General features: G+C 39.3%; 2 protein-coding genes across 6 annotated transcripts in view; both read right to left on the minus strand.

The window, feature by feature from the left end:
- tesmin (testis expressed metallothionein like protein) overlaps window positions 1-18,616 on the minus strand; it is a 26,151-nt gene extending 7,535 nt beyond the window's left edge. Inside the window, exons 1-13 of one of the 4 annotated variants that reach the window (XM_034878609.1) lie at window positions 18,392-18,486; window positions 16,962-17,208; window positions 16,252-16,344; window positions 15,361-15,451; window positions 15,159-15,263; window positions 14,549-14,654; window positions 13,496-13,524; window positions 13,242-13,327; window positions 12,810-12,878; window positions 12,316-12,418; window positions 9,558-9,695; window positions 8,901-8,986; window positions 8,549-8,752 (exon numbers count right to left, since the gene is read on the minus strand). In XM_034878609.1, the coding sequence (XP_034734500.1) occupies window positions 8,581-8,752; window positions 8,901-8,986; window positions 9,558-9,695; window positions 12,316-12,418; window positions 12,810-12,878; window positions 13,242-13,327; window positions 13,496-13,524; window positions 14,549-14,654; window positions 15,159-15,263; window positions 15,361-15,451; window positions 16,252-16,344; window positions 16,962-17,182 (1,299 nt within the window). In that variant the 5' untranslated portion in view covers window positions 17,183-17,208; window positions 18,392-18,486 and the 3' untranslated portion in view covers window positions 8,549-8,580. Of the gene's footprint in view, window positions 1-7,702; window positions 8,753-8,900; window positions 8,987-9,557; window positions 9,696-12,315; window positions 12,419-12,809; window positions 12,879-13,241; window positions 13,328-13,495; window positions 13,525-14,548; window positions 14,655-15,158; window positions 15,264-15,360; window positions 15,452-16,251; window positions 16,345-16,961; window positions 17,209-18,391 lie in introns of those variants that run through there. The other 3 variants (XM_034878606.1, XM_034878607.1, XM_034878605.1) reach the window with 3 other exon arrangements.
- LOC117948781 (spexin prohormone 2-like) lies at window positions 1,253-6,202 on the minus strand. Of its 2 annotated transcripts, XM_034878643.1 has the most exons (5): window positions 6,038-6,202; window positions 2,878-2,952; window positions 2,745-2,793; window positions 1,833-1,910; window positions 1,253-1,666 (listed from the first exon to the last, which is right to left on the minus strand). In XM_034878643.1, exons 1-5 carry the CDS (start codon window positions 6,038-6,040, stop codon window positions 1,572-1,574), a joined length of 300 nt encoding a protein of 99 aa, XP_034734534.1. In that variant the 5' UTR covers window positions 6,041-6,202; the 3' UTR covers window positions 1,253-1,571. The 2 variants fall into 2 exon arrangements, with proteins under 2 accessions (XP_034734534.1, XP_034734533.1); XM_034878642.1 differs by lacking the exon at window positions 6,038-6,202 and having other exon boundaries at window positions 2,878-2,995.
- Window positions 18,617-21,729: the final 3,113 nt, after the last annotated feature.

The raw sequence follows: 21,729 nt of genomic DNA on the forward strand, positions 1-21,729 counted from the left end.
TATAGTACGTCCAAAAAACCTCAGAAGTCAAAATATATAGTGTTTTGAAAAAGAATTGTGGGATAACATATCAAAAGATTCCTTAAAAAATCAAATATGTGTTGGAAAAAGTCATGAAAATATTAGTATAGAATATCGGAAAAAAAGTCATGAAGGAAATAGGTTACCCCCATCACTTTTCGTCTCAACATCATAAACATAATAAAGAAAAGATTTTTTTTTAAATAAGAATAATTGATTTGTTTTCCCTGTAATTATTTCTGAAAAAAATGATAGAGATGATGTCCGTCCCCGTCCTCTGTCTCTGTGTTGGTGTTCTGACCTCTGGTGGATGTGTGAGGAGGACTAGGGTTCCCTGGTCCTCAGATCTCTGCAGGGCGCCGCCCAAGACGACTGTGATTGGTTCAAAGAAATGCCAATAAGCCAGCGCACCCTTTCCTCCCATCCAGGAACGCTGTGTGGACTAGACAGACCCTCCTCCACAGCGCTGTTGAGGAGGGTCTGGACCTGAGACACACGAGAGACTACCCTGGAGCCAACCTGAGCTCTGGACACCTGTACACATAGTACACAGAAGTAGTAAACGTTACTCATACTTATGTCATTAGAGTCATAGTGTAGTATGTCAACACTATACTAATGATACTACTATACTATACTATGACTTTTTTTTTAAAGAACTGTGACTTTTAATTCCTATTGATGACATACTATGCTATGACTTGTATCAACATATTATAGTATGACTTTTTAATGATTTATTCAACGTACCATAACATGATATTTTGTGACTTTTTCTATATGATCTTTTTCTACTTTTATGGAAAAACTATACAATGACTTACTTTGACATAATATACTATGACTTTTGTTTCAAAATACTTTATTTAATGTCATAATATTTTTATGTTTTCAACACAATATACTGTGACCTTTTTCTGACTCTCTGACATTCTATTTCTGGTAAATTAAATGGTTATAAATAAAATGATATAGCCTATGATGTACTTCCCTACATCTAATTACAAATTCTGCTCAGTGGACAGCCACATACAGGGGTATGAGTATAGAAATATGTCATCCATATGCTCCTCATTTCTCTAACATCCCTCTTTTCCTCACAAATCCCCTTCATCAGAGTGGAATCACTAACTGTGAGCTGCCGTTTCATCCCATCCAAGGGTCAACGCTGCCCTCTGGTGGCCAGGAGGACGACACACTGCAGCCACAGATCCACACGCAAAGATGGAAACACCATCTTCCATCTTTTATTCAGAGCATTTAGTCTTTTTCTGCTACTTTATATAGAGCAAGCAGGGCTATGCACACACACACGCACACACACACACACACACACACGCACACACACACACACACACACGTTATTCATGCATGAAAAATACAACGATAACAATTCACTGAGGAAACTGTAAAACTGAGTGACATATTGAGTTATTTATAGGCTGAGGGTCTGGTTGGGTTGTAGCACCACTTGTGTCCATCCACTCAACAGAAAGTGGCTGCAGTGATATCAACGCCGGCGTCTTCTCAGGGAGTGCACACAGTCTCAGTCATCTGTCCTGCTGGACGTAGTGGACCAGGACTTTCTCTGAGCGTACCATGTGACTGGGCTCACCAAAGCCCCGGGGCTGCAACCTCCGGATTCCTGTACGCAGACAGACAGACAGACAGACATTCAATTAATAGGGTACAGAGCCCCTACTATGCTAATCCCTGCGACATTCTAAAACGGTTTTGTCTCTTTGGTCTGAACTGGCCTAAGGCAGTGAGGGTGGAATGAGGGTCTGAGACAAAGCGAAGGAGTACTGTACCTGTGAGCACGGCGTACCAGCCCTGAAGACCTCGCTTCAAAACACTGCTGTCCTCCTCCAACACAAACCTCCGGCCGTCTGCAGTCAACGCAGCAGGAAGCAGAGTGAGACTGGTGCACTGATATTCATATTGTACTTTTTCTGAAGGATTATTCAGGCAGTCAATTTATTTATAGAGCACATTTAAAACCAACCTAGGCTGAACAAAGTGCTGTAGAAAGTTGTATTATGTTATCAAAACAAAGGAAAACAATACAATTATAGACACAATGATCATCATACAAACAACACACTTCTATACAAATGTCTCTAAACTAAATCATAAGGCCATAGAATAAAAATGTGTTTTAAGACGAGACTTAAAGATCTTGGCAGTAGAGGAGGAACTTAAATTCTGGGACCTTTAGAAAGGCATTTTCTTTGGGCCCTCAACACATCCTGGGTCCCCCCCCCTCAGTCCAATGCCCTGGGGCCTAATAGGAATGGCAAGTTCATCTGAGACTGCGGAGTAGCTAAAAAGAAGTGATTAGACGATCTTAGGCTTATTTTGATTACGTCATGTCCCATCTTATTAAAGCTTAATAAGAATGGAATGGTGAGGTGCTTTTTATAAAGAAAATATTTTATGATTTGTTTACCCCTAGTTAGTCACTGATTTGTTGATTTGCCCTTCTGAAAAAGAGGGTGGAAATAATCAAAGAGTCAAAATCTTTTTTTTTCTCAACATTTTTATATATATATATATATATATATATATATATATATATATATACATATCTTTATTTCTAATATTTTACACTAATCTGTGACTAGAATTATGTGGGGATGTCACCTGGTGATCTTCAGTTCCCTTCAGTTTTTAAATATTTAATCAAAGCGGCAGCACAGAGCGGGCTCCGTGTTTAAACTCACGTTTGCCCTTCAAGTACATCATGGACTGCGGCCCCCAGTGGACGTTGAGCTGAGTGGAGAGAGAGAGAGTTAGCTTTGGTTAGAGGAAGCAACACAGGAAACAATGGACGTGGGAGGAGCCGCTGAGTTTTACCTTGTGTGCATGACAGGACTCTAGGAAGAGGGACAAGACTAACGTACATGTCCAGACAGCTGTGGCTTTTATCTTCTGGAACAAGAACATGCAAACAACACAAGTCATCTCAACATACTTTTAGATAATGAAACAATCACTAGAAATGGTCGTTGTAGTTGTTCATGGCATAGCAGGGCACTGCAAGGCTAAGTAGCAAGGCACATTAGGACACAGCAGGACGTAGCAGGGCACTGCGGGGCGTTACAGGACGTAGCAGGGCACTGCGGGGCGTTACAGGACGTAGCAGGGCACTGCGGGGCGTTACAGGACGTAGCAGGGCACTGCGGGGCGTTACAGGACGTAGCAGGGCACTGCGGGGCGTTACAGGACGTAGCAGGGCACTGCGGGCCGTTACAGGACGTAGCAGGGCACTGCGGGCCGTTACAGGACGTAGCAGGGCACTGCGGGGCGTTACAGGACGTAGCAGGGCACTGCGGGGCGTTACAGTACGTAGCAGGGCACTGCAGGACACAGCAGGACGTAGCAGGGCACAGCAGAGCGTAGTAGGACGTAGCAGGGCACTGCAGGACACAGCAGGAAGCAGCAGGGCACAGCAGAGCGTAGCAGGACGTAGCAGGACACAACAAGACGTAGCAGGGCATAGCAGAGTGTAGCAGGGTGCTTCAGGACATAGCAGGGCATGGATTAGGACCACCAGGACCAGGTCTTCTCTCCAAGAGTAATACTCACTGGTATCTCTTTTTAAATAAGGACCTTGTTTACCTTATAAAACCTGTCCGTCACCCAGAGAAACCTTATCAGGCTCACTCTGCTGACTGGCTTTTGCTTTGTGAACATGGAAACACTTCTTAAACTTTTTGGGGAACAAATTACAGACTTCCTTAAATTCACTTCACTAGAAATCTGGTTTTAAACCTGCAAACTTCTACTTGCAATTGCTTTACATAACTGTACTTTATTTTGCATCCTTATTTTCCTAAATTAAAATAAAACTAAACTCAAAATTAAATAAAACTAATTCATCAACTCATTTTCTCTTTTTATCTGTCTTACTATGAGGTATTCCGTGCTGTAGTTCTGCTGTCTTTGTAATTTGACTCGATGTAGTTGTAAATAAGGACAGTCGCTCAATGATCTCTCAAGAATAAATAAAGATTGAATGAATGAATGAATTAATTAAGGAAACATTATCAAAAGAACAGCTATAAAGTAGTATGACTTCATATCATATTGTGTCCAAACCCATTAACGTAAATATAAGGGCTGGGCCGATCTGCTTCTGTCCCAGGACATGGGTGCCGACTGTCAAAAGTATTCACATCCATAACTCAGGTAGAAGTATAGACACTAGGGTTTAAAAATACTTCTGTGGAAGTTGATGCATCAACTGAAAAATACCATTAAAGACAAAAGCTTATGTCACTGCACGCCACTGGGACACCCGCCCCCCCCCAAAAAACACACTTTTGACTTAATCCTGTATGTCCAATGCGACTGTATAATCTCCATTTTCTATTTCCTTGCTGGAGTGTGACGGGATTCGTTTCATGTGCAGATGCGATGGATGGCGTCCAAACCAACAGGGTGTCGCAATAGTATATGTTTATACTTCTCATCCAATTACAATCAAATTCAATCTACGGCACGATTTATCTATCTATCTATAGGTATAGATTTATTTTTTTATTTTATTTTATTTATTTTTTTACGATGACAACCCAGAATGAAAACAAGCCAACCTGAAATATGAGCAACAATTTTTAAAATGTAAAGATAAGAAAGTAAACGTAATTGCATGAAATTGTAAGGAGTAGAAGTTAAAAGTCTGTTGTAAAATAATTCCTCCAGTAAAGTATAGATACCCCAAATGTTCACCTTAAGTAAGGTAACAAAGTATTTGTACTTGACTAGAAGTATTGCTACTCGATAGTGAGGAGTATTGGGATTTTCTTTTCCTTCTTTAACAGAAACAGCAGTTGAATAAAAACCTTCTAGAATCGATACATCAGGAGACATGTCTAAAATCGGAGTTATAGCATCACATGTCAGTCAGTCAGTCTGACATTTATTTACTTTGTAAAGAAGAAACCGATATGATGTAGTCGCCGTCAGCGGTACTGTCTGCACAGAAAACATATAGCTCGTTCATTGGTAAAAATAAATAAATCAAGAATATCAATTTTGAGGAAAAGAATCAATTTTAAAAGTTTTGAAAAAGAATCACGATGCATATGATTTCCGATTCATTTCCACACCTCTAGTGAATGTACTGCGAGTAGACAAAACCGTGACCACGATAATTCAACAGTACGTGTGTGTTGACACCAAATGTCCACTATCCTGCTCACTATAAACTATCAAGTGATTGTTTCCATAGTTCTGGTGAGAGGGATGTGTAGATGTGTCTGAGTATGACAACAACAACATTAATAAAGTTTAAAACTCTGTAATTATCCTGTCGCTTGTTTACACCGAGGACAGTGATGCATTAGTGGTTCTGTAGTTCTCATTATGATGGCATTGTTATTTTATTTTAAACTGTTTTAAACTGTCTACTTTTATTAAATATTTTTTTAAATTACAGCTGTTGTTCAAATTTCTTTTCTGTTTTGAATAGCATTTACAACAGCATCCTGTGTATACAATCTAATGTAATCTATACATTAGAGCAAACTATTGTATCATATATAACTATAAATTAATATTAATGCTCACAGCTTTTCTAGTTGCTTGCTTAGTTTGCTTCATGTCATACACGTGTACATGTAAAACTTTCTGTGGACAAAACATGTTCAAGCTGTGGTCTATGATTCAATTAAGAAATTGTTTTAATAATTACTACTTAAGTAATTGTATGTATTGAAGTAAAGTACATTAGAAGTATTAGCATCAGTGTAACTACTAATCAGTTTACAAATAAATGCTATTATCTTCACTGTAATGATTGCTTGATTGCTTAAGAGTAGTCAGTCATTTCCTACAGCAAAGTGCTAGATAATACACACATTCAACCAACAGATAGTTCTATAATTGCAAGAACATAACTTCTACAGAGCTACGATACAAGTTAAAGAAAGCAGACATGAATCGGCACAGGCACAGCTTTGATGAGGAGTCCCAATACATCAGACTGAAGGAAAAAGACGTTTCCACTCACCATGTCTGCCGCGGTGTGAGCAGCCGCTCCAGTTGCAACATGTGTGTGTGTCTGGGCCAGTGTTCAGGCTGCTTATATCAGCAGCAGGTTCGATCCCGCTCCCTGTGAGGCCTGGCGGGACTCCTGTTTACTAGAGGTTAAAAAAAACTGCACAAACACACGTCTGACGTCAGGACCGAGATCCGCAACAAGGAACATCAATAGTTGGACCTAATGTGTGTGTGTGTGTGTGGGTAATAGACAGGTATTTCATGTTGCAGCTGTTCTTTGTTTTCATTAAAGCTTTCCCCGTATCAGCGGAGCACCACTGATTGTCTTCCACAGCCTTCATCATCCACTCCATGTATTTAATAACTGCACTCAGTACATGCATGGACTATATATAGATATGAAGGAAAACAAACCTATTTAAACACATTCACGTGGCTGGATTAGCCTGACAGTGGACCGTGGGGGGGAACACGTTCAAGGAATATTCACTGTGTGAATCCAAGAAATCAAATAATTAGGGTCTTAAAACTAGCTTCCATTCATTAGACTCCAGCAGCACTTACAGCGGCTTTACACTGGCCGGTAAAGCTCTACGTAAAGACTTTAGGCGCCCATGCTAATCAGTTGTGCTGTTCACAGAGCGAGCGTTACGTGATCTAAAGAAATCGTTTTGCCGTCTCGTCAAGTGCCTGAAAGAACAATCCTGTGTTCCACTCCAGGCACTCCCCTAATTAAACTCTGTACCTTCCCTTTTCTGGCATTGTCGTTAAAAAGGATCCGTGGTGTCTGTCATGTTTTTCCACCTCCAAGTGCCTCATCCTCGTGTCCCAAGTATTTAGGTTTTAGTAGTAGAATATGATGGTCAATGGTGTCAAATGTTTTTAACAAGTCTAAAACGATTCATACAGTGATTTCTTTTATGTCCTTTGCATTCCATAGATGATAATCGCCATGTAAGAAGAGTGACTATCCCAGTGGTGTAGTCTACGTGATACTGTAAGCAGGTACATGCAGTATACCGACTCCATACATCCACTTACAAATGTGCAATGATACACAACAACATCATTTTGTGACAGAACTTTCAATTCGGATATTTGCATTCACAAATTCGGGGTCGAGTAATGTGACAGCAAAGTAAACTAACGCTGCAGAACATGCAGAGTTTTCTCATCTTTCATTGACCCACTCCTCGCTCCCGTGATCACACAAATAAGTAGCCTATATATTCATATTTGATCATTTTAATGTAATAATGTGATTACATCCTTATAGGATAAATAAAGATATTCCCACAATAAATTGGTGCATAAAAGTGTATCAGAATGAAGAATATTAGTCTTTGATGCTCTAAATAACCCTGGGGGAGAGATGGTTCTGTAGTTCCCACCTCAGCTCTAAAACAGATCCAGCTCATATAAAATATCTCTTCCTATAGTACCCTAAAGACGGTGACCAGTCAAACAAAGATCTCTTAAAAATCCATTTTATTTTTGTTTTAAATAAAATTGTTCTCAAAGCTTATCCAAAACTAAATAAATAAATAAATAAATATACTTTAAAATCAAGAATGGGACAACAACTGCAACAACAACAACAAAACTGAATACAAAAGAGTAAATCAATTGAATACATTAAAGATTGGTCAGTGCATTTTTTTGTCATTTGAAACTAAAACTGTCCATCCACACTCCACACACTATGAACAGAATTTAAATCAGAGCCAGAAGAGCAACATTACACACACTAATACAAAAATTAAAGGAAAGGTTGAGATGTTTGTTAATTCTGGTTGTATGAGCGACATCTCCGAAGTATCCTTACAGCTTCACCTTGCTATCAGACAGCCCTTTCCTTTGGCACTACATATTCTCGGCGAGTGTGCCGAGCATACAGAAGAGAAACTTTTGCAGAGGGAGACTGAATGGCCAAATGACAGAGAGGAGAGACATTTCTGTGAAGGGAAAGGGCTGTCTGACAGCAAGGTGAAGCACTAACAATATTCTACATAACAGCGTACACTTTTACTGGTATAGATCTTTTAGGTGTGTAAAATCCATTTAGCTGCTGCCCCAGCCCACAAGTAATACACTCACTATGGGCAAGTGCCTCATACAACCACACGTCAACACATCTCAACTGTCCCTTTAACAGCACAAATAATACTAAATTGAAAATAATACTCCTCTGAACTCATCTTTTTATATAAGTTTGTTCTGTACAGACATCAAAACAATAATATTGGAAATGTCCATGCACAGGAACACACCCATTTGAACCTGAGTATGACATTACCAGCACGGCAGATGTTGTAAAATTAAGCAATTTTGTAAGCTGTAGTCATTGTTTTGTGTAATGCTGCTGTCACATGACAGCTTTAAAACTACAAACATTAAATAGTAGAAGTAATCTGTGAAGCCTTCCAAACCCCAATGCATGGGTTCAAATACCCCTGGTGGTCCAGCTGTTTTTCTTGGATGCTAAGCGGTTAGGGTTCTGAAGTAAAACCTAGACCCAAACCCACAGTGTGGCTCCAAAGTGTCAGTGTGCGTTTACTTGAACATGGCCTTGACAATCTGTGCGAGACAGTGTCCGAACTCGTCCAGAACCATGTGCTCAGCCCGGGCGGGGCTATGGGCCTCCGTCTCAGCCTCCTCAGCCTGGGCCAGCAGGCAGCTGCACGCAGCCTCCACCACAGCTGGGGTTATCACTGACATAGGCCATCTACACACAAAAACTCTAAATATTCAAACAAGCAACTATAACTCAATTGTTTCAATTTTAAACATTTCTTTGTCCATAATGTAAATATTCAATCATGTGAAATAGCTAATCAGTGAATAATTAATCTGCTGAAAGTTGACTGACTCACTTGTTCTCTTTGAAGCCCATTTCTAAGCCGTCGTCATAGTTTCTACAGTCAACACATTTACAGCTGGAGGTACACATGATGTTGGCCTGCACACAGACAGAACAGTCAAACTCATTCTGGGAAAAAACGTCTGAAACGGGTAATTTTGTACAAACAAATTTACAAATTATTTTCATGGTGGATTAATGTGTGGACTATTTTCTGAATGAATGGATTTGTTGTTTGGTCTCTAAAATGTCAGAAATTGGTGGAAATGTGGATCAGTGTTTTCCAAAAAAGCCCAAGATGGAGTCCTCAAATGTCTTGTTTTGTTCACAACTCAAAGATGTTCAGTTACTGTCACAGAGGAGGGAAGAAACTAGAACACATTCACATTTAACAAGCTGACATCAGACAAGTTTACCGGTTTCCAAAAATAAAAAATCTCCAAATGATTTTTTTTTGGTAAGGATTACCAGAATAGCTGACAACTAATTTAATATTTCCCAACTATTAGATTAATCTTTGCAGCTCTAAAGAATTTACAAAATAATGCCTCAAGGAGCACAAAGCAACGTCTCTTTTTTAATAAGTCTTCAAATTCATGGCTTGCACATCAGATTAGGGTCAGAGTGTGTGTGTGTGTGCGTGTGTGTGTGTGTGTGTGTGTGTGTGTACCTCATAGCACTCGCAGTAGTTCTTGAGGCAGCCCGAGCGTTTACAGTTGCAGCCTTTGTTGTGCCAACCTTTGACCTCTCCGGACTTTCCGGCAGCAATCTTTGACCTGAAGGCATCTGGGTTACGACCTAAGCGGGACTACATAACGACCACATTTAAGGGAAACTTTGGCAGTTTTAAACCTGGACCCTATTTTTACATGTTTTTAGGTGTCTTTGTGACTAATGGGAAAAAACTATTTTGCAGTGGCAGGGAAACGGGATCCTTCCGGGCAAATCTACGTACGTCCAATGAAAGGGTGGGCGGCTGTGGCTCAGTGGTAGAGCGGTTGCCTGCTTATCGGAAAGTTGGAGGTTCCATCCTTGGGCAAGACACTGAACCCCGAGTTTCCCCCAATGCTGTGCCACCGGAGTGTAAATGTGTGTGAGTGTGTATCTGATGAGCAGGGGGCACCTTGTACGACAGCCTCGGGCACAGTGTGTGAATGTGTGTGGATGGTGAATGGTTCCTTGTCATCTCAATCACTTTCATCTCCTTCAGAAGCACTTTTGTTTCTCTATCCTCGTTGTTATCCTATCGCTCGTTTTGCGAGTTTGAATTGCATCTCAGCCAGTGAGATTTTTCTTTGGGAGCTTTAATTACACATAGATAATTATAGCATGAGTTCTCTTGCAGTTTGTGCCAGTAAATCCCAAAGGTTAGTTGCTTAGATGGTTGTGTTTGTTATGTGGCGCTTATGATTAAGTCTCCGATCTGTTAACCTAAGTCAATACACTGTCGCCACAAGTGGCAAAAACACAATGTAACAGCTGTAACAGCACTGATGGATCAGATCCGCTGATAGTGTGACACACCTCTCTCTGGCTCAAACAACAATTAGACCAATCAATGCTCTCTGTTTACTTAAGCTCAGACAGCAGTAAGCAGCTCTCTCCATACTGAGCCAAGAAGCCACTATTACAAACTTCATGTACTTTTCCTTATCTTTACTACTCCTACTACTTAACAATTGACAAGGCGTGGGGAAGAAAATTCTGTGTATCCTGATTATTTTTTTTTGCTAGCATTTTTAAAATCAATCCTTTACCTAGAATTTAAATCTTTAATTTATTGTTTTGAGCAATGATTAAGCTAAAAAAAAAAATGTGTATACAATACTGCTGACGGCGAAAACATCCTATCTGTTTCCAGCAGAACAGAGGGAAAGCAGAAATCAATGTTGTGTTCTTCTTTACAAACTAAATACATGTCAGACTGACTGACTGACTGACATGTAATGTCCATTCTTCTTGGAAAGCAATCAGTTTTTAGAGATGTCTCTTGATATATTGTCTCTAGAAGTGTTTTATTCAATGTTTGTTTCTGATAAAAGGAAAAGAACATCTCAATACTCAACACTCTAATCTAATTACAATACTTCTAGACTCAGAATTAATGAAAATGGCAATACAAATCCAATCAGCATCCATATTTCAGGAAAGAATCAAACGGGGAGAGTGGTAGATCGTCCAGTAAAAGCTAGTGAAAAACATATTACTAACCATCCTTTAACCATTTCAACTCTGCGATAGAAACGGTCCGTCAAAGCCTACTATTCATTGTTTTTTGTTCTTATTGTGATGTAATTTCCTGGCATATCTTCAAATGCTTTATATCCATTAAAACCACTACAACCTAAGATAAAAGGTTATGTAAGTCAGTAAACCATACTAATGAGAAAAGTATTGGAATTGTGTCATAAATAAATGAATGAAATCATACGTATGTGTTTTCATCACATCTGACTAAATTAACACAAAAACACATTCAAAAGATTTCTAAATGTAGAAACATAAACAAAAGAGTACTTAAAACTCCAGCAGTTATTTAAAAAAACTTCCAGTTTTTGAGACATGCTCATTTCTATGAGCAGAACGTTGTTTTGTCCGCAATAGAATGGTGTCACATTATTTTGCACCGGATGTCACGTAATGTGATGACATCATCACGAGCGTACAACGTGATGACGCGAGCAAATGCTAGCAAAAACTATCCTGCTGTTTTGAGTGAGATACGGTATCTGAATGTCCTCTGCCTTCAGTCTACGGGGGAGCTGTTCAAAATCTGCACAGCTTTCTACATCACAAGCCACTACGTCCAAAAGAACTACTTCCTGTCCCTGTTCTGCAGGTATTCCACAAGTGGACCTTGACTAGAAGAAGTCTCCCAGCTAATCTAGCCTTGGACAGACCAAAGTTGGAGAAAGAGTTATCTAGCTGATATGATCTTACCTTGATCTTGTGCAACTCCCAACAAAGATAGTATATAAGTAAGGTCTCTCACTCTGTAGCTAAAACAGAGACTTAAACCCACAGAGTTCTGAGCATAGTATGGGCGCTTTAAGGTGCACTCCACTCCACAGTGGGCACACCTAGCCATTGTCTGGTCTCAACGATGGACATGCTTCTAAGTTCAACACATTTTTATATGTGGCAGCCTAGAACTAAACACAGGATTAAGGGAAAGTTTTTGAAAGATGTGAGTCATAAATGGGACTTAGCCTGCCTAATTTCCTATGTTTTGATTGGCCATTTTATATATTAGTGTGTTCCGCTTGCGGTTTTATTTGTGTCTCTTTCCATTTATCAGTGGCTTCTTTCATTGTATTGAGATATTTTCTGACTTAAGAGCTTACTGTGAAGCACTTCACTAAACAGACGTACAGTTGCATTTGTGAAGTTCATGAGTTGAACATGTTTACAGAAAAAGCATTGCCAACCTTAATTGCCTGGTGACGCTTGGTTTCATGGTCTGCATTGTTGTGGCAGTTAGAGCAATCACAGTCGCTGCACATCACTCCGTTAGCAAAACACTCACAGTAGCTGGAAGAGACAAACACACAGACACATATAATAAAAAATAAAAAAACATGTTTTTGTCTGCCTCTCTTGTGAATTTAAGACAAGGAGACAAATAGAAATATGTAAAGTTAACCTTAATGTCAATGTAACACAGTGTTAACAAAAACTAAACACATAAACGAGCCCAGCACCAGTTCATCTGATTTGCATGAAGTGACAATAAATGCGAGGTGACATCGGGCTGATGCATGTCATCTGGAGAACAAAGATGGAAAAACATCAAGTGTTTGGAAGAGAAGGTTTCCTTAGGTTTACTTATTATACATTGAACTTGAAACATTTTTATATTGTTAAGTTTAAATAATTTTCAATAAAAAAAAACACTTTAAAAATAATAAGATAGCGTACTCACAGTTTGAGGCACTGAGATCTGGTACAGTGGCAGGGCTTCCTGGACTTTGACTGGCATGTTCCAGCAGTTCTGCAGGCGATAAAAGATGAAAATATACTTAACTGTGTTTATCAGCTTGAAAAACCACAGTATGGTCTGCAGGGTGCATTGTTTTCTGAAATGTCAGACAATGGACACACATGTCTCCAGATCCATTAGACTACTGATGACTGCTGAGCTTTAGGATGTGGAATATACTGCCATATGAATGTAAATGAGTCTAAGTAAATGATCCTGCTGGAGTCTAAAAGGGTGTCATGATACCAAGACTGAGCACATGCTTGGCAAAGCTTTAGACCCTTTGCATATACAGTTGATGTTTAGTTTTTTTATTAGGTCATCATATATGTGGAGGCAACAATCCCGTTTTGGCTTCAGTTCCACAGCTCTTACTGTGCTGGGGGGGCTGGTTGCTGCATGCTGGTTGCCTGATCTCTGGACTCGTACAAGGGACACGCTGTCTGGTGGTACTGGGGAAGCTATATATGAGTAATGATTATTTACATGAATAACAATCAATCACATTTAATGAGTCTATGGCTCAGTCATGGTAAAGATGGAGATGGGATCAATAAAGCCAAGTCTGCAAATGACCCACCGAGATAGCTGACTTGTGGGTAGAAATGGAACAAACATTGTTTTCCTACCTGGCTGGGAGTCCTCAACACGCTCACATCTGGGGAACACAAAGAAAAAAGAATTACTACAGAAGCCCAACATCGATGAACAAATACAAAAACCTCGAAACAGAGTTACAGTTTGGGTGAGCCATTTATGGGTGACGGCTGTGTTGTCATACCATGTCAATATAGATGAACTTAAAATAGTACACACGACTCGTTTTGATAAACAGCAGTGGTGAACTGTTTCTCAATCTCAAGAAGGCAAAGAATGGAACTTGTGTCCTTGGGGAGAATGTACTTGCTAGTTGTTCTGGGAAGCATGAACTCCCACGTTCACAAGCACACAGAACGCTGCTGGCAGTATAGGACGATGTGTATTGAGTATCACTCCCAGCACAGAGACCACCTGTGGTGCTCAGTGGTGACTGCTGGAACAGTGGAAATTATTTCCATGGAGTGGTTTGGTGATGAGGATTTTGAGGCTGTTTCATGTTAAACAAAAAGGATCTTACTCTTTAACAAAAAGTAATAATAATTAATAATTGAGCCTGTTGGCGGTAAAAACTGAAAATTTAGTGGAGGGAAATAAAAAGTGTGTATTTACGCAATTCACGTTACGTTGCAGCTTGTTTCACAGCAGGCAACAGCCGGGTCTTTCTTAATACCTGACTTATTTCAAAGATTGTTGTTTCCATCAGTCACTTAGACATGAGAAAATAAGGTCCAGGTTGATAAATACCCAAATTACCTTATAATCTTGTGCTAAAGCGCCCTATTTCTGTTAAATCCCCTTGAGCGATGCTGTCATTCCTGTATGGCATTTCTGGAGATTGTAGACATAAACTCATAGTCATTGAGCTATCATCCCCCAACCTTTTCTTAATTCCAGGTCAAGATATAAAAATGCATTTTGATCTTTTAATCTCAAATAGGACTATTTGCTCTGTGACGTTTCTGTTAAAGTGAAGGGTCCCAGGGAAGACCAGCAAAACCAAGGTCTCAAATATGTTTTACATTCTATACCTGGCACAACACCAAAGAGAAATGAGCTTGTAACCTCAGTAAAGGTGTCCTCACCGTTGTCTCTGTGTGTTGGTGCAGAAGTCATGGTCAGGAACACGGGTCCGGGCTCACAGGGGTTAACCAGCATGACCCGGCCATCCCCACTCACATTACACACTACCTACACAGACCACAGTTGGTTCATTAGCAATCAATATGTGACGTTCATTTGAAAATCAATCAGCAGCTATCACCATAGATTTGCGGTTGAATTTGATATTAACAAAACGACTAAAACGTTCGCTGGTTCCAGATTTTAAAATGTGACAATCGGCAGCTTTTTTGTCCCATGTATGATAGAAGAACTGACTCTTTGGGTTTTAGACTGTAGCTTGGACAAAATAAGACATTTGAAAAGCTCACCTGTAACAGGCATCTTGTACATGTTATTTTCTAACATGTAGGCTCATTCAGTTTATACCCGGGCTGTGTCTGCTTCCCTTTCAGTCTATTTAGTCTACCAAAACAGTATTTCTCAAATTACCTCAGATTCACAAACTAGGAGATGGGCAGACATTCTATTTCTCTATTGAAAAACATGGAAACCAACAAGATCTATTGTTTCTTCACGTTGAGTGCACTGAAATAGGAGTGTGTTTTCTCCTGTGCTAACAGTGGAACTCACAGGCTGTGGGATGTGGGATGTAAAGTCAGTCGGCCCGTCCTGAAACAGCTGATGGTCCATACCCGGTGGTACACAGATACTGGCTAAAGGGCCATGAAAGTCTCCCTAAGAACACACGAGACACATTCACAGAGGTAAAAACAAATAAGCAATTAATACATTTTGAATGACTGGAAACGGGTGAATGACTGTGAACACTCACTGGCATCATGCTGCAGAGAATGGGCTCGTTTGCAAACCAAGGAGCCAACGCTGAGCAGGGATGGCTGCTGTCTGCTGGAGGAGCCACAGGCCTGAGGAAACAAACTCGCTTTACTTTCATTTCCCTCCCACACAGGTGTGTACATCCTCAGGCCGGGTCAGACCTCAGTGTCAGTAAATCTTACATGGCTGATACTGATCCGGCAACACTGGTATCACTCTAATACAAAAAACATATTAGAGTTTTTTCCTTTACTTGATTTTAACTAAGTTCGTGGAAGGTATCCAAATAAAGAGATGTGTAGCATTGTTTATGTGACAATAGCATTTTTCAAACTATTCTGATGGCAATTTAAACACTCCCAATGATAACTGGATTTATGCTGATTTTAGCCCTTGTCGTTTCAGTGCCCCTGGTGCCCCTAATACTGCCACCAGATGGTGCAAAAGTAAAGTAAGTCAAAAAGTCAAGAAAGTGTATTTATGAAGTGCTATTCACAGATAAAATCACAAATGACATAAAAAAGACTTGACAGGTCAGCCAAACGTCTGTCTAAAAAGGTAGATCTTGATCAGCAGACTGAGGGGATGCAAAGCAAAATCTAGAGAAAAATAAATAAATGGGGTTCAAAAGTTTCTGATGGGTTTACAATTATCACCAACTACCAGCCAAAGTCTGGTAAAATAAAAGTCATCAGCCTAAAAAACTATGTTAATTTATTGAGTGGTTGGCAACATTTGAACATTTACTTGCCATTTGGCTGGTGGAAGAAAAGTTTATTCCGAACCCACATTTTATCATTTGTTGGTTACCACATGTTCACTGGTACATGCCATTTTGTGTAAGTTATTCAGTGAAAGCTCTCCAGCGTGCTCCTCCAGGTGGACTCACCCGCTGAGGAGCTGGTACTGACTGGCGTGGGGCTCCAACAGGAAGTCTGGGTACATCAGCTGACACTGAGGGGACTGACGTGTACAGTGGAACCTGCAAGGCATTCATCAATTAGTCTAGAGCTACAGAGATTCATCCATTAATTGTCAATTCATAAATTAAATCAATCACTAATCACTTGGTTAATCAATTCATTGGTTTAAGATGGTAGTGAGTCAGTAAACGCTGATCCCCATTTTCTGACAATTTTGAGACATCCACCTGTAAAATCATGTAAAAACAATTGAGACAGTACATCAGGGCTGCACAATTAATTCCAATTTTATTTATTTTTTAAATCGCAATATGGACTAGTCTAGTGCAATTTCCACATTGCAGGTTTTTTTTGTCAAAGGCAAAACATGTGTCACGCCTTTCTGACTCAAGTATTGCGGTGCAGCAGAGACAAAGAAAACATCTATAATTGTTACACATCCTCGCAGAAATCACACTATAAACATTTTCACTTTTATCATTGTAATATTTTTCAATGAAAATGAGAATAATACAAAAAGGATCATTCCCTCAAATATGGTGAATCATATTGCAATCACAGTATCAGTCAAAATAATCCCAATAAGATGTTTTCCACATACGGTGCAGCTGTATACAGTATCCTGTATTTAAATTATGAATTTAAAAAGTGTGTAGTGAATGAATGAACTTCACACCTTTGGGTGAGAGAGTCAACCATTCCTGGCTGATAAGGATGAGGAACTAGCAGACTGGCATCTGAATGGGCCCCAGGCCCCCATACAGGAGCTGCTGCAGGACAAAGGGGGACGTTACTGTCCCTCTCAAAACCACCACAATCCTTGAAAGAATGGTCATCAGTGTTGATACGTTCCAGCTTGTTCTGCGCCGTGTCCAGCTCGGCCATAGAGCCACTCATCCTGCCACGCTGGTGAAATATCACGACTTTAGTGAGAATCTGAATTAGACAAGGTTCTATTGTCACAATAACTTAGCTACAGTTGTGGATTTGCCTTCTTGAAGGCTTTCTATGTTGTAGTTTAACTGCCATCTACTCGTTTAAAACTTTCCCTGTTTAAGCCTGTTAGGTGCTCACTCTAGCCGGAGGATTACAAGGTGTAGGCATAGACCGTTAATGTAAATAATATATATACGGTCTATGGGTGTAGGAAGTACCAATTGGTTTAGTTTTTCTCTCTACTGACAGCACTACAAATTTACAAAAAAGAAAAAGAGCTCCGTGTTGGAATCAACAGTAATTCTCCTTTAAGAGAAAATCTAAGCAAATGTACACACATTGTGTCGATATTCATGAAATGCAATACAATTTTACTGTTTCCATGAGGCATTATCAGTCCAAATTTATTTATTTACAGAAAAAACATTTGGATGGAAACATGTTTTTTTTTATATCTACAGTATATTCAGATACAAGGATGGAAACATGGTTGATGAAGTTAATAAAACTGAACTTTTCACGGGTTAACTTTTTACTCGTATCACTGAACCATCTTTGATTGTACATGTTTTTTTGTACTTGTAAGGAAGCTACTTTTAAGTCTAGTGAAAATATTCACTATGTTAACGAAGTGTTCCCTATATGTTTCATGCTTAGAAACCTCAAAATGACACAAATTAGACCACGGACCCGTGATATTAGACACAAAGTGTATAAAAGCCACGGAAAAAATTAGCCATACATTCGTATTTGTGTTACTTATAAATATAGAGAACATAAATGCTTTCTTTCCGTGCTGGGGACCCCCTGGAACACCTCTCCTCAAGGCCCACTGGGGGTCCCCGTGCCCCTCTTTGGGAGTCACTGTTAACGTGAACCTCTCACTGTTCTCCCGTGGTAACAAACGTTTAAGCTAGCTAGCTAAACCCACACACTCACCAAATATTTTAAATTATTTTCTCCGGAGCGGTTCCTTCCACATTAAACTTAGCTCTACAATGTTTAGGTACTTAAGTTAGCAAGTTAGTTCAATTAATTTAACCGGCTTTAATATTCGTTATGTTAACTTAACGTTATGTTCCGTTTGCTAACGGAAATAACGTTAGCCAAATGTCCCGGCTGGCTTGTTGGTGGGTGAAGCTACCTACCGCTAGCTAAGGTGAGACTTACGGTACCGGTGGTGCTGTGTGCTGTTACGCTGAGATATTAGAACATGAGACAAGCTTGGATAACTTAAGTTTACTCAAATTTTCGGGTTTGGCTTTTTAGTTAGCTCTGCCGCTACGTTAACACAAAAACGTTTAACGTTACGTTGGACTATTATTCGGTATGCCCGTCGCTGGTTTACGCAATAAACACATCACCCACCACGCGCACACACACACATACAGAGACTTTGTTGCTAAGTAACACAAACCTGGTGCCTTCACGTACTACTAAAACTCTCGAAATTACGAAACCTTCTAAGTGAATCAAGAAAAGGGAGAGCAGGTTTTCGTAAACCAGGATTTTGTTTGACGCATGGGCTTTTTGAGTAGTGGGAAAATATAAATACATGTCTAATTGTCTTTTTGTTTTCTTTCTAAGCTTATAATAAGTAATGTATAATGATGTAATGCTTCAACTAATCCTGAGAGTTTGGGGGAGTGGTTTGAAACAGAAACATGCGTACAACCTGCTGTATGGTAATATCCATTAATGGAAGTGGACTGTATTCATATAGCGCTTTAGTGTTAAAAACTCTTCAGAGCGCTTTTACATAGTAAAGGAACCATTCACCATTCACACATGCATACACACATACATAAAAGAATTTGTGTGCAAGCTGCCGGTGATTTTCAGATCCAACACAAATCTTTCAGGGGCGGGCGGTTTTAACATTTACGCGGTAGGGAGTGGGAGGTCCACATACATATTATTAGACTTTCACGCTTCTAGATCCAAACTCTGATTATTGAATTCATCATCACACTTACCTAAGTTATTCAGCTTCCTCTTCAGGTCATCGCTCTCCTCAGTCAGGTTATTGAAACCAGCCTCAACATCTGAAACAGAATTCTCTACAAATGTTAGAGTAGCACAAGTTCTCTTTAGATAACAGAGTATTAGAAACTGCTAAATGGGACTGCTGGAAATAAGAAGTGTGGATTACAATGTAGTACTTTGTAACTATTCATTAAGGAGTCTAAATTTATGAAAAGATTGTATTATTAAATCTGTGTTGCACTTTATAATCTAAAATGATCTGTTGGTTCCTCTTCATCTAAAACTAGAGCTGGAGGATATGGAGAAAATCAAATATCACAATATGTTTGAACAAATACCTCAATATTGATATTGCAGCAAGATTATTGTACATTCACAGAATATTTAAACTCATTTATTTAATGAGAGTTTTGAAAAATAATCATCAGTGAGAAGGATTTAAAGAGTAAGGCAAAAAAACAGAACATCTGGAACAGTCTGGTAAGTTCAGGTAAGGACATCACTTTACTGTAAGGCCGCCTTTAGGACCAGGAAAAGACTCCACTCATACCATTTTACAATAACCTAAATCTAAGATGATATGTAGTCTCGTTTATATGATATCAATAAAATATTAACACAATGCCGAGCCCAATCTAATACCGTATCATTAACTCTCTTACAACTGCATCAGTGATCACTAGTGATCCTGAATATCTTTGAGTTGTGGACAAAACAAGACATCAGGACTTTGGGAAACACTGATCCACATTTAACCATTTCTGGACATTATAGAGAACTAACAAAGAATTGATGCATCAATGAAATAATCAACAGATTAATCAACAATGAAAATAATTTTACGTTAGACCTAGACTTCACGCCCTGAGCCTCGTGTGTGTTAATGTAAATGACGCCATGAAAACACTTTGGTTAAGACTCGGTAAAGGTCGTGGTTGTGATGAAATATTTAACAGTTAACACTTTTTCAGTATTGAAGGACAGGATTGTTGGGCCATGCCACTAGTGCAGCTCAATAAGGGGTTCAAAAAAATAATAATTACAAAAGATATATTACAAATTTGAAAAAAAACAGACATGAGGCAGAGGATAAGGATTTGTAGATAGAGAAAACAAACTGAGTAATGATATACAGTACATGGTGTAAGGTGAAACTGTGTCTATTAAAAACACACATTACACTTCCACATATGTGCAACACCAAATAAATTATCAGTCACACACACTACACAGGAAACTGGTCAACCTGGTCACCAACATGGACCTTACGAAGACTAAATCTAACTGAAGGCCATAATATACACTATTTTAATTTCTTCTACATCAGATTTTAAAATATGGAATAAATTGCCTCCAATCAGAAGAATAAAACAAAAGAGATGAAAGTTGAGTACAGTAGGATGTATAACTCAACCTTGGATTAACATTTTACAGATCACTGTGTTGACTCCACAAAAGACATACAATCAGTGAAACTGGCTAACAACTGAAGTGAACCAAATTATACAACATATCTCAACTTATGTTTTTGATTTCAACTGCACCATATCATTCACAGCTCACTCTCTTGTGTTTGCACATTTTATTAAGTATGATAGAAGGATGCATGTCGCATTTCTGTTAATAAATGTCAGATCAAGATTGCTTTATCTGTAGGAAGTGGCATAAGCATTGTTTTCCCATTTTCGAGCATATTTGCACATTAAACCATATGTCCAACTGTTAAACTGTTGTTGGCATTCTACTGTGTGTTCCTGTACAGAGTGAATCTTCGTTGAAATAGATAGATACAAGTTTGTAGTGTTGGCTGTGTGATGTTATCGTGCTTTCAAATGCAGTAAATTCAGTCTGGTTTCACTTCCTTCCACATTGTGTTAGTCTCACGCATACCTCTGAATATTAGTTTTGAAAAACTTTCTCTTTCTATTTCTGCTTGTCTTAGTTATGAATAATGAACCCGGGAGATGAGGGAAGAAAAAGCAGTAGTTCAAAAGACCAGATTAAAACAATTTTGGCAACATTTTCACAACTGATAACTATCATTTAAAATAACCATTTAAAAGAATCAGAAAACCAGTCCCAGTTTTGACAGGAGTATCTAAGATCTTTTGGAGAAGACATTCTGCGTCTCAACACCCGCACATATTGTTGTGATTGTTTATCTAAATCCCCTCAAAGCCATGTGTGCTACAACCCTTTTTAACCATGCGCCTGGTGGACGGACCCTTTTTTCCGCCATCAAACTAGCAAAAGTGGATTTGGACACACCTTAAATGCACCTGCTCCATGTGCTTCACGCCGTGCGCTTAGATTGTTAAAATAGGCCCCAGAAACTACAAAAAGTAAAATAATCCATGATGTACTTTACATGGAGATTTAGCTCACTTAAAAAATAAATTATTGTGACTCCTAATTTCCCAAGCTGCCTGGATTCATATAACACGGCAAGTTGACCCCTTTGGTGTTTAAGGAAACAGGAATAGGTGTTATGGTTTGGGGTTTTTGTTGGGGTATTTTTCCTG

Source organism: Etheostoma cragini, chromosome 8 (assembly GCF_013103735.1).
Source record: "Etheostoma cragini isolate CJK2018 chromosome 8, CSU_Ecrag_1.0, whole genome shotgun sequence".
Lineage (NCBI taxonomy): Eukaryota > Metazoa > Chordata > Actinopteri > Perciformes > Percidae > Etheostoma > Etheostoma cragini.